Below are 16,187 nucleotides of genomic sequence, written 5' to 3'. Positions count from 1 at the left end.
CAATGTAAATTCTTCATCAAACCAGATTCCATGCATTTCAATCAACCAAAAACTCATGAATTTTGTAATAAGATTTGAAAAACTATTTGTAATTTTAGTTTTAAAACTAGGAAAAGGATGAGGTTAATATATCTTGTTGAACTTTATTATTTATGCGTACACAGACGCATGAAGGATTTGTTAAATGCTCGAACATGAAATTTAGGCGTAACGAGTTGATTTTTAATTTTGGCTTTAGAAATATATTATTAAATTAGGATTTAAGAAACAACAACATGTATCTATTTTAAAATGTTCACTTAATGTACATTTAAAAAATAACATATATATTTAAAAAAATTAAAAAAAAACATTTATATTTATATATTATCTAACGACAAGGAGGTGGAGGATTTTGGAAGGCTGCGCAGACGTCTCTAAAGAAATTTCCACCATTATTCAAATTTCCGTTTATAAGTATATACGGGACATATTTAAAATGTGCCTTTTTACTTTCATCACCGTAATGTTTGAGTAATTGACTACCGCGATCACCTTTAGCACATTCTTTTATTGTTGTGACATCAATGTCTTGTTTTTCGCCACACTGTAATGAAAAAGCATTTTTAGGAACATATATTAGGCCGCTTGCGTACTGCGACTTTTTGTAGCGTTCGTTAGCTTCGCGTGCTGGTCAACATGCAGCATCGCGACGGAGAAATAAGGAAGCGTTCTGAATCGCAACTTTTTTAATGGCTCCCGATAATTGGGGTCTTCTCATAAAACCTCTGTATTGTCTGTCTCATCAGAGATATATCCTATCTCAATATAAAAATTACTGTACTGTCGCTACCTGTGAACACTGGAAGGTGTAAGTATAGTCATGTGAACATTTGTTAGGACAAATCCAATCTGCCGCACGTATTCTGTATTTAAGTTGTAAGATTCACTGAATAAAACTGTGGGAATCTCACCAGAGTTAGGTAGCATGTTATATCTTCTCATGAAACTTTGAGTTCGGAAATGTCATTCTTTAACTTCAAATAAACAACTCATAAACTTCGCTACAATATATCTATACAACTATTACTAACTTTACAGTTAAATCAATTGCGACAACAAGAGATCTTCATAGATCATTGATCTATTTCATCATCATTTCCAAAAAAAACAGTTTTTTTACATGGCTTCTTATTGAGAACCTCGCGTACGACCCTTGTCTTGTGTTCACATGGATAATTTTTAATAAATCATTTATTCAGATTCGTTTTTGATTATATCGCTTTTCTTTTATCCTTCTTAATACCTCTTACTCATTTTTCTTTTATGCGTCACAATATTTTCCCGAGGACAGGGAACGTCAATAACACAGTCACACACTAAATGTTTAGAAAAGTTTCAAGAAGTTGGTATGACTAAAATCCATCAGAACGAGTATCCAAATTATAGTTTTGTAAACTGCAGAGGTTTCATACTACACCTTGCATGCAATAAAATTGACAATTTCATTAATTTCAAACATTCAAATATCAAAATTACTAAAATGCCAATTCAGTATTGTTGACGACTGTGAAAGCGGATACTGGAGGAATTCTAGGACAGTTAGATCCTGAAGAGAAGTGAAAAACAAAAAGACTCATAGTAATGATAATCGTAGAGAAAGAGTTGCTGTGAGATAATGTATTTATTGCATTGTTGTATTCAACTATTTCGAGTACTTTTCCACTAGCCGGGCGCAGAAGTCACTTGTTGGAAACCAAATGTGTCTTCTTTAATATCAAGTTTTCTTATCGGTTTAAAACCATACATCTCTGTTGGAAATCAATCTATGCTTAATGTGAATTATTTGAAACATATTTTTTATGTTTTATTTCCATGTTAACATTTTCTCCTGTTTTAAAAAGGTCCAACGCATGTAAGATGTTCTTAGTTTCAGTTTATTGTACATGTTTAATTTTATATAGCAAACATTTGATACGAATATTTAGTCAAAAAATTATTTAAATTATCAAAATAGTCAGACCTAAGTTTACATACTATATACTTTTTGGTGTTTTATCAATTTTATTCTGAAATTTGAAAGTAAATACACATTTTACTTTAAAGTCAAGATTTTAAAGTAAAATGTGTATTTACATTTCAAGCAATTTATATTGCAATTAATAATCAATATTACAAAAGTTCCTATTTCAATATAAAAATAATAATATGCTAAAAAGTATATAGCAATAAAAATAACAGATGTAGTTTTCACAACGACAATATAGCGATGAATTTATTGTACTACTTAAGTGCCACCAATGACTCATTCCAGTAAAGTCTGACTGTAGCTTACCCTGTCAGCAGATTCGTCGTCTGACCCACGGCTATTATTCCTCGGTGTCATCATGCAGGAATTGAAAAGTAAAGCTTGCGTTTCGTTGTTCAGCAAATCAATTGCACATGCGTGTAATTTATTTCCATAACATTCTTTGGGACCGTGCTGGCATTTGAATTGATATTTTCCGTCATGTATAAATGTCTGTAAAGATTTATTTTGTTTTAAATAAACGTTACCTTAGTGTGTTGATTTTTTTTGTTTTTAATTAAGACCGTTTGTCCCATCGGCGGTTGAAATGTCCACTCTCCCTTTTACCTATGCCGTCATCACCGTTCATCACTACTATCACCATATCAGTCGATAAATATCCTCAGCAAAGTGTAGACTTCTCCAAAGATCACAACGATAGCCGATCTTTCGCTGCACGCTTCCAGCAAGATTTGCAAGCATTCTTTTGCTTTCATCAAATTAATTTTTAACAATTAAATGACTTTATGTCACGCCATATATATAAGTTCTTTGTTCCAGATAGAAGCGAGACTAATGATCCGTTGATAACCTTCTTATAAATTATAACATATATTTATTTGTTGAAATACTTAAACAGACGCTTATCGTCTTTGTTACATTTTTAAATATGATTGTAAATATTTTAAATATAGTTATAGATATAGAACCCGAAGAAAACTATCTGTAAATCAATAAAGTATATACTTAACCTCAACATTAATTCAAATTATTTACCGGTAAGTATATATAAATAGAGAGTAAATATATAAAATATTCATTTATTAAAAAAATCACATGTATAAGTTAGAAAGGGACTAATACATAGCTATGCAGCAGTAGTCGTGCAATCAAGTGCACCGCCCGCCAGAACGCTGATAAATGCGCGTGCGGTAAACAATGCAAAACACAACTACCACCGTTAATTCACTCAACACGCGTTTCACCCCTCCACGGAGTAATGTTACACCGATCAATGCCAAACTCACAGTCATGACTCTGACAGACTCTGTGTTAGCCGCATACGCATTTATCAGTGTGCTGGCGGGCGATGCACTTTGTTGCACGACTACCACAGCATGTGCGGAAGTGGCTAAATAATTGTCCCTTTCTTATTTACGTTGTTATTATTACTCTTCTTGTTAACTCTCTTTTCAACTCTTCTTCCTAGTCGCGCACTCTTATCAGAGTATAGTAGTCATATTTCGGTCCAAACACCATATGTTATTATTTAGTATATATTACTCTTCTTGTTAACTCTCTTTTCAACTCTTCTTCCTAGTCGCGCACTCCTATCAGAGTAGTCGTAGTCATATTCCGGTCCAAACACCGAGTCTTTAAATACATGTACGTTACATGTTCATGTGTGTCTATGTATAATTTATTTAAATACTATATCCTCCTATTTACGTAATTCCAAGATCACAAACATACGCGGCGGTAGAGAAAATATATATGTATAATTGACGTTTCATCAGCTTCTGAGATTAATAGATAAACTAACTTCAACGACGTAGCTTGAAGAATTACTAGTCTGAATTGGCAGTGGCAGGCTGTGCACGTCACTTGTGCGATCGACTAGAATTGAGACAAAGGTTCCGTAGCAGGAAGTCACAGGACACGGGCAGCGGAAGACCGGTCATCTTGGCGAAGTTTGGAGCAGTACTATATCACGTAGTGGGTATCTATCCCCTGACTTTATGGCGAAGGATTTGTTTATTAGTAGTTAGATGAAGTATTACGTATATATATCAGTAGTGTATAGGATTGTAAATATATTATATTACTCCGTTTTCCCTATCAACACGCCTACACCTACTGGTTATCTAAGCCCCACTTCGGATCTTCTGGAATATAATGCTTATAACGGGTCAAGTCCGCTATTATACAAAGTCTGAAATGTATATACGTGGTGATTGGTTATAAATACATAATATGCAATAAACATACATTACAAAGGAAAAAATCTCTTACTAATATCTATATATACAAAAAGAGTAATAGTAGTTCAGTGGTTGAAGTCTAAGACTTGTGATCGCAGGTCGTGTGTTCGATTCCATGGATATATTCTTATATAATTCACACTTGCGTTAATTATAAGACTTCCACTGCTCAGAAACAAGTTTCCAAAGGATTGGCAACAGCGTCCCTTGCGTACACTGCGATCGCCAACCCGACTGTCAAGTGTGGCGATAACTGTATAACCTTCCATAGATATATTTCAGGCAGGCCTATGCCTATAGGCTGCAACAGCGATATAAATAGATACATGCGTTTATGTAATGTTTTTTTTTTAATGTAAATATTAATACTACCTTTGCATTTCCATATGGGTAGGTATAAATATCTAGATGTTCATATAATTTTCTCACAGTAGACGCAAAGGCTCCAGTATCAAATTGTATACAACCAGGACACAAGCATTCATAATATACCTGTATGGTTACTTTATTATCATCAATGTAAACCTTAAAGAAGAAATAACGATATATTTATTAATATATTAGTAATAAAACACAGAATTATGTATAGAAAGTAGAAATGGAAATTAAATACATACACACTTATAAAAACATTCTTACACGTTTATGTTAATTTAATTTTTTGTATTTTTTTTATATATATTTATTAATTAAAGGTATGTTATATATGTGAAAAAACATTATGTTTCGATGTAAATAATAAAGAAAGAAATATATCATTTACCTTATCCAACAATTCCATATCTTGTTCGAAAAGTTCTACCGCCTGTTCAAATTCATCCCAATTGTTTGATGTTACAATATCTGACGAAAAAAATTATTGCAAACAAAATTATATTGTATATGTCGGCGAAACGACACGTTTGGTCAGTCAGTTGACTTTCAGCACAGCTAAGATTACGGATAGTCAATTGACATTCGCTGAAAAAGATATGTATTTTCTTATAATTACTCTAAAATTATATAAAGCTTACGTAATTATTAAAATCATTACGAATTGGCAACTGACTATAATTGAACAGTGACGTCACCACTGCACCATGTGCTCTCGTGAAATCAAGCCTGCTAAGTTTAAACCCAAGAAAACTTACATATATTAGTTGTTAGAGACTCAAGCTCATATGAAATATTGTTACAGTTATAGGTGTATACATATAATATATATTTTTATATTAATATGTATTATATAAATCGGTTGCTTAAATTTACAATTTTTACATTTTTCCTTACAGCTATTCTCTTTTTTTCATATCTACCAGCGTTTCCCAATGTGGTACCTATGCCCTACAAAGGCCAGTTTGATTGTAAAAGGGGCAATTTACGGGATTCTACATAAGTTCAACTATTTCGTTTTTAAAAAAGATTATGTATGTTATATAGGGGAATATATGGATTTTAGAAAGACTTATTTGTGGCATCGCAGAAAAAAGGTTGAGAACCACTGATCTACGATACCTGATTATTATTTCATTATTATTTTCCTAGATTTTTATTGTTAATATTTAATGCCATGTTTATAATATTCATTTGAAGTTACACGTTTGTTTAAAATTAAATACTAATTTTATTATCTACATGTACAATGTATGCATGCCTTCTAATTAAAACAAATATGTGGCATATTCGACATCTTTTAGCTTAAATTATAGCTTCTGTGAATCAAAATTAAATTTAAAGTCAAAAATAGAATATTCAATAGTTCCCGAGGTAGCACTCGAGTTGAGTTACGTGAACAAGGTTTAGCATAAATGCCTTCCGCGCTCTGCCCTCTCCAGCCGGCGGAATATTTAAATTCCAACAGGATATTAGAGCAGATATAGACCAAAAAGAATGTGATTTAAATAATAACTAAGATCAAATTGAATTTATTAAAATTTGAAAATAAATCCGTTTTAATTGACAACACTATGACTTTAGCGTTTTTGCTCTGTTTACACTATTAAACGCCAAAGAGAACATATTTACTTATTGAAAATATAGTAATTTTTCTTAATTAAATAAAATATTCATTTAAATAATAATAAGCAGTATAAAATGAATGTTTATTAAAATAAATCAATTAAAAACTTACACATGTTTTGTACGCGTGCAAAACCAATTTTAGGTATGGCGAAACAAATTAAAATATTTATTAAAAATGACATGTTTACGTTTAAAACAGACAGTTGGGTCTTCGAGCGAATGTTGTGGACTAATTATAATTAACACGTCATTTAAGAGAGAACGGGGAGTGCCGTGCCTCACATACCAACGGTAAATATTTACAGTTCGCGTGTTAGATAAGCGTATTAAAGAAAATATTGTTTGTTTTCAATTTAATTTTAGCTGTTACATGGATAATAATGAGTGTGAGACCAAGGGTAAAGTCTACAAAGCCGTTATCAGACCAGCTATGCTCTACGGCTCGGAATGCTGAACTGTAAGTCAGAGACACGAGCAAACACTTCATGTCAATGAGGTGAAGATGCTAAGATGGTCGGGTGGCGTCACTAGAATGGACAAAATACGGAACGAGCATATCAGAGGTTCGTTTAAGGTAGCTCCGATCCCCAGCAAATTACAGAAAAATAGATTGCGATGGTACGGCCACATTCAACGAAAACCAGATGACCACGTGATAAAAACTGCCTTAAGCCTCCCAGAATTCCCAAGAGGGAGAGGGCATCCAAAAGCTACGTGATGGTCTAATATCAGAAAGGAACTGGAAACCCTTCAACTTGATGCAGAGACAACCCAGGATAGTGTGGCCTGGCGCAAATTGATAAGGTTACCCGACCCCAAATAAAGGGAAAAGGGAAGGAAGAAGAAGAAGAAGAAGACATGGGTAATAATGAGTGTATGTAAAGCCCAGCTGGATGAAAGTTAAAATGAAGTTTAAAGATATAAATTTACTTATTGTATTGTCACAAATAGCAACAAAACACGAGAATAATTGCTTTTTTTAAGATCTGTACATACTATTATCGTCAGTTTTAAATTTAAGTTTACAAACTCAGTAGGATTTGTAATTTTTTGGTGATGATTGCATTAACAATTTTTTTTTCTTAAAATAAAATAATTTATTTCTGAACATGTTCATCGTGAACATGTACACCTATGATTATTTATTATCTGTTAATTCATTTCTTATTTTTCTCTGTTTCTTTATTCTTTCTGAGGCAAGTGCCATCCAAATTAATTTGATGTTTTTATTTATATTATGTATTATAAATATATGATATAGATATATAAACAAACATTATATAAATTTATAAACCATAATCTTTGACCCCTGTTTATTAATGTTTTTACTTGTTCTGTCATTATTTGACCATAAATCATCAAATGTTTTCAGTGAGATAGTTATAAGGTAGCAATTGTAACTAATTTTATAAATCTACTCTTCTAGTTTGTACTTTCTTACTACTTTTGGTTACTGTTTATCTCCAATAAAGTAAATAAATAAATAAGTATACCTTACTTATTATAAGTATATATGTTATATACATATGTATGTTTATTTATGTATGTTTTGTAATCGTTAACTACGCAATATTTATACTTCCACTGTTTCCATACTATGGTTGTCTATAAGAGATCGCCTCGTGTGATAAGACCGCCCGTTGTACTCTTTTGTTTACTATAATGAAATTATTTAAATGTACCCTAGCGTGTTCAAATAAGAATATTACATAAATAAATACTCTACAATAGAGTACTATTTAATATATTGTATATATAGTAATTATTACTATCTGTTCTGCAGAATGCGCTGGATTATTGATCACTGTTTAGTAATGTCTTTATTTTGATTAATTATTTTTGTTATGATTTATTAAATGTTCTTAGTGAGTCGTTTTAGGGTAACAATTGTAACCAATTTTAAATTTATAAGTTTATTATTTCTTACTGCCTTTTGTTTCTGTTTATCTTCAATAAAATGAAATACATATATAAAAATAAAAAGAGATTCTATGCGTAAAGTTTTTATATCGTGTGTTAGAGTTACGTCATAATATATTTATAATAATGCTTTGTTTATCTGCAAAACTATACAAAATTATTTAAAAAAACAATGATTATTCCATGTTTTCGTCTACATAAATTATATAAATTATTTATGGTACAAGTTATACGTATATAACATAAAACTCCACAAAGATTTTTAGATTTGCCATTGAAGAAATTTAAAATGAATTTTAGAAACATATTATTAAAAAAGTATACTATTCTATCCAAGAATATTATATTGATGTTGTTTATTGACAAATGAAATGTTTTTGAAGCTAACTCAGGGATATAATTATTGTCATGTTCTAACTACAACTATATTTGTAAAGTATTCTCAGCAAAACTGCCTTCCAAGCCGGTGATAGCTTTTTGAAGGACTCTCAAAACTGACGTCTAATGTTCAGTAACGATTCGAAAGTGCTTGTAACAGCTTGTCTATTCAAATAAAGAATATTTTAATTTAAGCCTTTTGGCAGACTCTGCACTTAATCAATTAAGAAATTGACAAATAACCAAAATATGCTGCCATATTTTTTAAGGTCTTATTTTTTGAGTACTTCTCGTTTCCCTCTGTTATGTTTGGGGGTCTTTCGTATTTAAATTTTACATTCCACATTCTCCTTTCTTCCTTCATGTTTGGTAATGTTTGTAACATTAAGAAAATATTTATTTTTAAGTTCAAATCCGTTCAATGAACCGATATATCTCTATGAGATCGAATAAGGTACGAGTAGAATCGTAAATGAACGAAAGTAACAAAGCTGATTGTCATGTTTTTTTTTTTTTTTTTAATGGTCCCCGCTGTTGGGGAACTCTCGTTCCTCTATCTGGTGTGGGACAGGGACTTTTTAATTCTAGTAATTTATTTTATTTTGCAACATACGTATTATTCCTTTTATTTCTATATTTTAGTAATCGTTTTATTTTTACTTATTGCATTTGTTACCACCTTCCTACAGTAGCTGAGGAAGCATTCTCTCTCCCTTTCGTCATGATTGCCGAGACATTCCTTTCCTCTATCTTTTTGCCCATCCGGCATTCGGAATCTGCGCGCAGTCTTCCGAACGCCGGACAGTGGGCCACAAGGTGGACCACGGTCTGGCCCACGCCCGGTTCACAGAAGCACGAGGGGTCCTCCTTGAGCTTGAACCTGTGAAGGTACTCAGAGAACCCCCCGTGACCCGTGAAGAGCTGGGCCAAGACCGTATCCATCTCGACACTGCGGAGCACACGGTAGGCTGAAATGGCGTCCGGGAAAAATATCCTCGTCACTGAAGCCGTCGTTCCTTCCATATACCTCCTGTTCCATTCGTCGAGCGACTCCAGTCTCAGTTGTCGCTTGACGAATGAAACGGGGTATCTCTCATATTCAGGTTCTCAAAACTGACGATAATAGTATGTACTGATCTTAAATAATAAACTTGCAATTATTCCCGTGTTTTATTACTGTTTGTGACAACACAATAAGTAAATTTATATCTTTAAACTTCATTTTAACTTCTATCCAGCTGGGCTATACATACACTCATTATTATTTATGAAATAGCTATAATTAAATTAAAAACAAACAATATTTTCTTTAATACGCTTATTTAGCACGCGAACTGTAAATATTTATCGTTGGAATGTGAGGCACGGCACTCCCCGTTCTCTCTTAAATGACGTGTTAATTATAATTAGTCCACAACATTCGCTCGAAGACCCAACTGTCTGTTTTAAACGTAAACATGTCACTTTTAATAAATATTTTAATTTGTTTCGCCATACCTAAAATTGGTTTTGCACACGTACAAAACATGTGTAAGTATTTAATTGATTTATTTTAATAAAATCTATTTTATACTGCTTATTATTAACTTCAACAATCTTCAAAAAAACAATCAATATTTTATTTAATTAAGAAAAATGACTATCAATTTTCAATAAATAAATATGTTCTCTTTGGCGTTCTATAGTGTAAACAAGGCACAGTGTTGTCGAAAAAACTGATTCGGAACGGATCTTAGTTATTATTTAAATCACATTCTTTTTGGTCTACTATCCTGTTGGAATTTAAATATTCCGCCGGCTGGAGAGGGCAGAGCGCGGAAGGCATTTATCCTAAACCTTGTTCACGTAACTCAACTCGAGCGCTACCTCGGGAACTATTGAACTCTCTTTCCAGTCTGTTGCATCACAATATTCTATTTTTGACTTTGATTTTAATTTTGATTCACAGAAGCTATAATTTAAGCTAAAAGACGTCGAATATGCCACATATTTGTTTTAATTAGAAGGCATTCACACATTGTACACATAGATAATAAAATTTGTATTTAATTTAAAACAAATGTGTAACTTGAAATGAATATTATAAATATGGCATTAAAATTTAACAATAAAAATCTAGGAAGATAATAATGGGATAATAATCTGGTATCATAGACCAGTGCCTCTCAACTTTTTTGTGTCATCCCACAAATAAGTCTTTATAAAATTCATATATACTACATACAAATAAATAAACTAGAGAAATAGTTAAACTCGTGTAGAGTCCCGTGAATTATCCCTTTTACAATCAAACTGACGTTTGTGGGGCGTAGGTCCCACGTTGGGAAACGCTGGTATATATGAAAAAAAAGGGAATAGCTGTAAGGAAAAATGTAAAAACTATAAATTATAATAAATTTAATAACATGAAAGATCTTTGCTATTTAGCGGCAGGGATTTATAAAGGAGGCATTAAAAAGGAGATCGGGTTTAGCGGTCGTTAAAAAAGACAGCTACTGGCTCCACTCCATCGCCAATCTGTCTCGGCCCACGCATACCGCAAACCTAATTCTTACTGCCGATATAGTTTGAGTTATTTAGTAAAACCTTAAGTCTGATATACGTTCCCTCATATTGTCACTCTGACGTTTTTTCATTCTATTCATATGTATTTTTATTTCTAGGCAAGTTTTGCCCGCGACTTCATCCACGTAGAATTTCGTCCGCGAATTTAACAAAAAAATGTTTTTTTTTTTCTTTTAAAAATTTATCTAAAATAAAAGTAGTCTAAGTTACTCTTTATTATACTTATATTATAGCTTCCTGCTAACATGAATCCCGTTCAATTCGGTCCAGCCATTTCAGAGACTAGTAGGAACAAACAGAAAGACAGCCATACAAAAATTAAATGAAAATGTATTTTTGTTATGTGTACCATATATATACTCTTGTAGTAAAAAGCAATTATATAAATATTACAAAGAGATACTCCAATTTTATTTATTTACATATATGTATAGCTCTCAAGAATGTTGTACATATTTTTAAAGGATAATGCTAATGCTTGTTAATAAAAACATACATTACAAAGCTAATAGATTCAGGCGTTACTTTGGGGAGATCCATCCTTAGTAAGAAAAGGATTAATATATAGCTACTTCCGCTATGTAGCAGTAGTCGTGCAATAAAGTGCACTCTAATTGAGATTTTACGAGAGATTTTTTTGAGAGAGTGATTTAACGGTTTTTTTTTTATTTATGTAATTCACACACATATACACCAAACGTCGCCGACAGTATTATTTTATTTACAATAATTTTTTTCGTCAGATATTGTAACATCAAACAATTGGAATGAATTTGAACAGGCGGTAGAACTTTTCGAACAAGATTTGGAATTGTTGGATAAGGTAAATGATATATTTCTTTCTTTATTTTTTATATCGAGACATAACGTTTTTTCACATATATAATATATCCTTAATTAATAAATATATGCATATAAAAAAAAAAAAAGTAAATTAACATAAACGTGTTAGAATATTTTAGTTTTTTCGTTTTACTTTCTGTACATATTTCTGTGTTTTATTACCAATATATTAATAAATACATCGTTATTTCTTTTTCAAGGTTAACATTGATGATAATAAAGTAACCATAAAGTTATATTATGAATGCTTGTGTCCAGATTGTATACGATTTGATACTGGAGCCTTTGCGTCTACTGTGAGAAAATTATATAAACATCTAGATATTTATACCTACCCATATGGAAACGCAAAGGTAGTATTAATATTTACTTTTTTTTAAAAACATTACATAAACGCATGTATCTATTTATATCGCTGTTTCAGCCTATAGGCATAGGCCTACCTAAAAGATATCTATGGAAGGTTATACTGTTATCGCCACTCTTGACAGTCGGGTTGGCGATCGCAGTGTACGTAGAGGACGCTGTTGATCATCCTTTGGAAACTTGTTTCTGAGCAGTGGAAGTCTTATTATTAACGCACAAAGTGTGAATTATTTAAGAATGTATTTATGGTATCGAACACACGACCTGCGATCACAAGTCTTAGACTTCAACCACTGAACTACTATCTCTCTTTTTGTATATATAGATATTAGTAAGAGATTTTTACATTTGTAATGTATCTTTATTACATATTATGTATTTATAACCAATCACAATGTATATACATTTCAGAATGTATAATAGCGGACTTGACGCGTTATAAGCATTATATTCCAGAAGATCCGAAGTGGGGCTTAGATAACCAGTAGGTGTAGAGGTGTTGATAGGGAAAACGGAGTAATATAATATATTTACAATCTTATACACTACTGCTATATATACGTAATACTTTATCTAACTACTAATAAAGTCAGGGGATAGATACCCACTACGTGATATAGTACTCCCCCAAACTTCGCCATGATGACCGGTCTTGTGCTGCCCGTGTCCTGTGACTTCCTGCGACGGAATCTTTATATATATATATATATATATATATATATATATATATATATATTCTTTACCACCGCGTATGTTTGTGATCTTGGGATTACGTAAATAGGAGCATATTGTATATAAATAAATTATACATAAACACATACGAACATATAACGTACATATAATTAAAGACTCGGTGTTTGGCACTGGTCGGTGTAACGTTTTGCATTGTTTACCGCATGCGCATTTATCAGCGGTGTGGCGGGCGGTGTACTTCATTGCACGACTACTGCTGCATAGCTATGTTTTAGTCCCTTTCTTACATATACATGTAATTTTTTATTAATGAATATTTTTATATCTACACGCTATTTATATATACTTACCGGTAAATAATTTGAATCAATGCTGAGGATAAGTATATACATTATTGATTTACAGACAGTTTTCTTCGGGTTCTATATCTATAACTATATTTAAAATATTTACATACATATTTAAAAATGTAACAGAGACGATAAGCGTCTGTTTAAGTAATTCAACAAATAAATATACGTTATAGTGTATAAGAAGGTTATCAACGGATCATTAGTCTCGCTTCTATCTGGAACAAAGAACTTATATGCATGGCGTGATATAAAGAAATTGTTAAAAATTAATATGTTGAAAGCAAAAGAATGCTTGCAAGTCTTGTTGGAAGAAGTTACTGGAAGCGTGCAGCGAAAGATCGGCTATCGTTGTGATCTTTGGAGAAGTCTACACTTTGCTGAGGACATTTATCGACTGATATGGTGATAGTGGTCATGAACGGTGATGACGGCATAGGTAAAAGGGAGAGTGGACATTTCAACCGCCGATAGGACAAGCGGTCTTAATTAAAAACAAAAAAAAATCAATACGCTAAGGTAACGTTTATTTAAAACAAAATAAATCTTTACAGACATTTATACATGACGGAAAATATCAATTCAAATGCCAGCACGGTCCCAAAGAATGTTATGGAAATAAATTACACGCATGTGCGATTGATTTGTTGAACAACGAAACGCAAGCTTTACTTTTCAATTCCTGCATGATGACCCCGAGGAATAATAGCCGTGGGTCAGACGACGAATCTGCTGACAGGGTAAGCTACAGTCAGAGTTTACTGGAATGAGTCATTGGTGGCACTTAAGTAGTACAATAAATTCGTTGCTATATCGTCGTTGTGAAAACTATATTTGTTAGTAGTATGAAACCTCTGAAGTTTACAAAACTATAATTTTGATACTCGTTCTAATGAATTTTAGTCATACCAACTTCTTGAACTATTTCTAAACATTTTGTGTGTGACAGCTACATTGACATTTCCTGCCTTTGGGAAAATATTGTGACGCCTAAAATAAGAATGAGTAAGAGATATTAAGAAGGATAAAAGAAGAGGGATGGAATAAAAAACGAACTTGAATAAATGAATTAGTAAAAATTATCCCTGTGAACACAAGGCAAGGATCGTACGCGAGGTTTTCAATAAGAAGCCATGTAAAAAAACTGGTTTTATTGGAAGTGATGATGAAATAGATTAATAATCTATGAAGTTTGTAATAGTTGTATAGATATATTGTAGCGAAGTTTATGAGTTGTTTTATTTGAAGTTAAAGAATGACATTCCGAACTCAAAGTTTCATTAAAAGATATAACATGACACTTAATTCTGGTGAGATTCCCACAGTTTTATTTAATGAACCTTACAACTTAAATACAGAATACGTGCGACAAATTGGATCTGTCCTAACAAATGTTCACATGACGATACTTACACCTTCCAGTGTTCACAGGTAGCGAGAGTACAGTAATTTTTATATTGAGATAAGATATATCTCTGATGAGACAGACAAGACAGAGGTTTTATGAGAAGCCCCCAATATCGGGAGCCATTAAAAAAGTTGCGATTCAGAACGCTCCCTTATTTCTCCTTCGCGATGCTGCATGTTGACTAGCACGCGAAGCTAACGAACGCTACAAAAAGTCGCGTACGCAAGCGGCCTAATATATGTTCCTAAAAATGCTTTTTCATTACAGTGTGGCAAAATACAAGACATTGATGTCACAACAATAAAAGAATGTGCTAAAGGTGATCGCGGTAGTCAATTACTCAAACGTTACGGTGATGAAAGTAAAAAGGCACATTTTAAATATGTCCCGTATATACTTATAAACGGAAATGTGAATAATGGTGGAAATTTCTTTAGAGACGTCTGCGCAGCCTTCCAAAATCCTCCACCTCCTTGTCGCTAGATAAGATATAAATAAATCAATAAAATTTGTAAAGGGAATATCAATCAATTATATATGTTATTTTTGAAATGTACATTAAACATTTTAAAATAGAAAAATGTTTTTTTTTCCTCTTAAATGCTAATTTAATAATATATTTCTAAGCCGAAATTTAAAATCAACTCGTTTCGCTTAAATTTCATGTTCGAGCATTTAATAAATCCTTCATGCGTTTGTGTACGCATAAATAATAAAGTTGAACAGTATGTTTACCTTATCCGTTTCTTAGTTTTAAAATTAAAATTAAAAATATATTATTAAATCTTATTATAAAATTCATGAGTTTTTGGTTGATTGAAATGCGTGGAACCTGGTTTGATGAATAATTTACATTGTTGATATAACAGTGTACACATAAAAAGTTGTTAAATGTCAGTTAAATAGAGCAATTGTTGTGTTTCTGGCCGGCTTTACTCAGGAGATCAGCGTTCTAAGTGGATTGTAGCTTTTCACTTGTATTGTAAAAATAATTGACAATTTACAAGTACGTAAAGACTTACTTGAATAAAGAAACTTTACCTATTTTTTAAATTTATAAAATTTAAAACGCGGAAATCAGCGCGAAGATCAGCATTTTAAGTCGGTGGTAGCTTAATATTTATAATGTTAAAATAATCGAGGATTCAAAAGTAACACGTAAATACTTACCTGAATATGATATGATAATATCAGCTGAAAAGAATAAGACGAAGGCTTTAGTTATTTGACCTCTGTCTTGCTAGATTTTAAGCGATGGTCAACAATGGTACATGCTCGCCTAGAAGAAACCTATTCACTCTTATTTTGAAGACTCCTAAGTTATAATTGTCTGAAAACAATGACGCCGGTAGATTGTTAAACTCCTTTGAAGTCTGGTTAATTTTTTATGTGACTCTGAAATATAATACGCCACG

The 16,187-nt window shown here is 32.2% G+C and overlaps 2 protein-coding genes across 2 annotated transcripts; one reads left to right on the top strand and one right to left on the bottom strand.

Annotated features, from left to right (window-relative positions):
• Positions 1 to 364: 364 nt before the first annotated feature.
• LOC137925573 (gamma-interferon-inducible lysosomal thiol reductase-like) lies at positions 365 to 6,464 on the bottom strand. Its single transcript, XM_068769036.1, has 5 exons — positions 6,359 to 6,464; positions 5,012 to 5,091; positions 4,621 to 4,773; positions 2,315 to 2,500; positions 365 to 586 (listed from the first exon to the last, which is right to left on the bottom strand). The coding sequence occupies exons 1-5, from the start codon at positions 6,429 to 6,431 to the stop codon at positions 371 to 373; spliced, it is 708 nt and encodes a 235-aa protein (XP_068625137.1). The 5' UTR covers positions 6,432 to 6,464; the 3' UTR covers positions 365 to 370.
• Positions 6,465 to 9,948: 3,484 nt separating this feature from the next.
• On the top strand, positions 9,949 to 15,295 carry LOC137925504 (gamma-interferon-inducible lysosomal thiol reductase-like). The gene is made up of 5 exons (XM_068768956.1): positions 9,949 to 10,077; positions 11,856 to 11,935; positions 12,156 to 12,308; positions 13,919 to 14,104; positions 15,040 to 15,295. The coding sequence occupies exons 1-5, from the start codon at positions 10,005 to 10,007 to the stop codon at positions 15,253 to 15,255; spliced, it is 708 nt and encodes a 235-aa protein (XP_068625057.1). The 5' UTR covers positions 9,949 to 10,004; the 3' UTR covers positions 15,256 to 15,295.
• Positions 15,296 to 16,187: the final 892 nt, after the last annotated feature.

The sequence above is a fragment of the Battus philenor genome, unplaced genomic scaffold, assembly GCF_028537555.1.
Source record: "Battus philenor isolate CCGP_79_NKW_IND1 unplaced genomic scaffold, ilBatPhil1.0.hap1 SCAF_27, whole genome shotgun sequence".
Taxonomy (NCBI): domain Eukaryota; kingdom Metazoa; phylum Arthropoda; class Insecta; order Lepidoptera; family Papilionidae; genus Battus; species Battus philenor.
The sequence above is the reverse complement of the archived record's forward strand: the minus strand, read 5'-3'. Positions and strand labels throughout refer to the sequence as shown.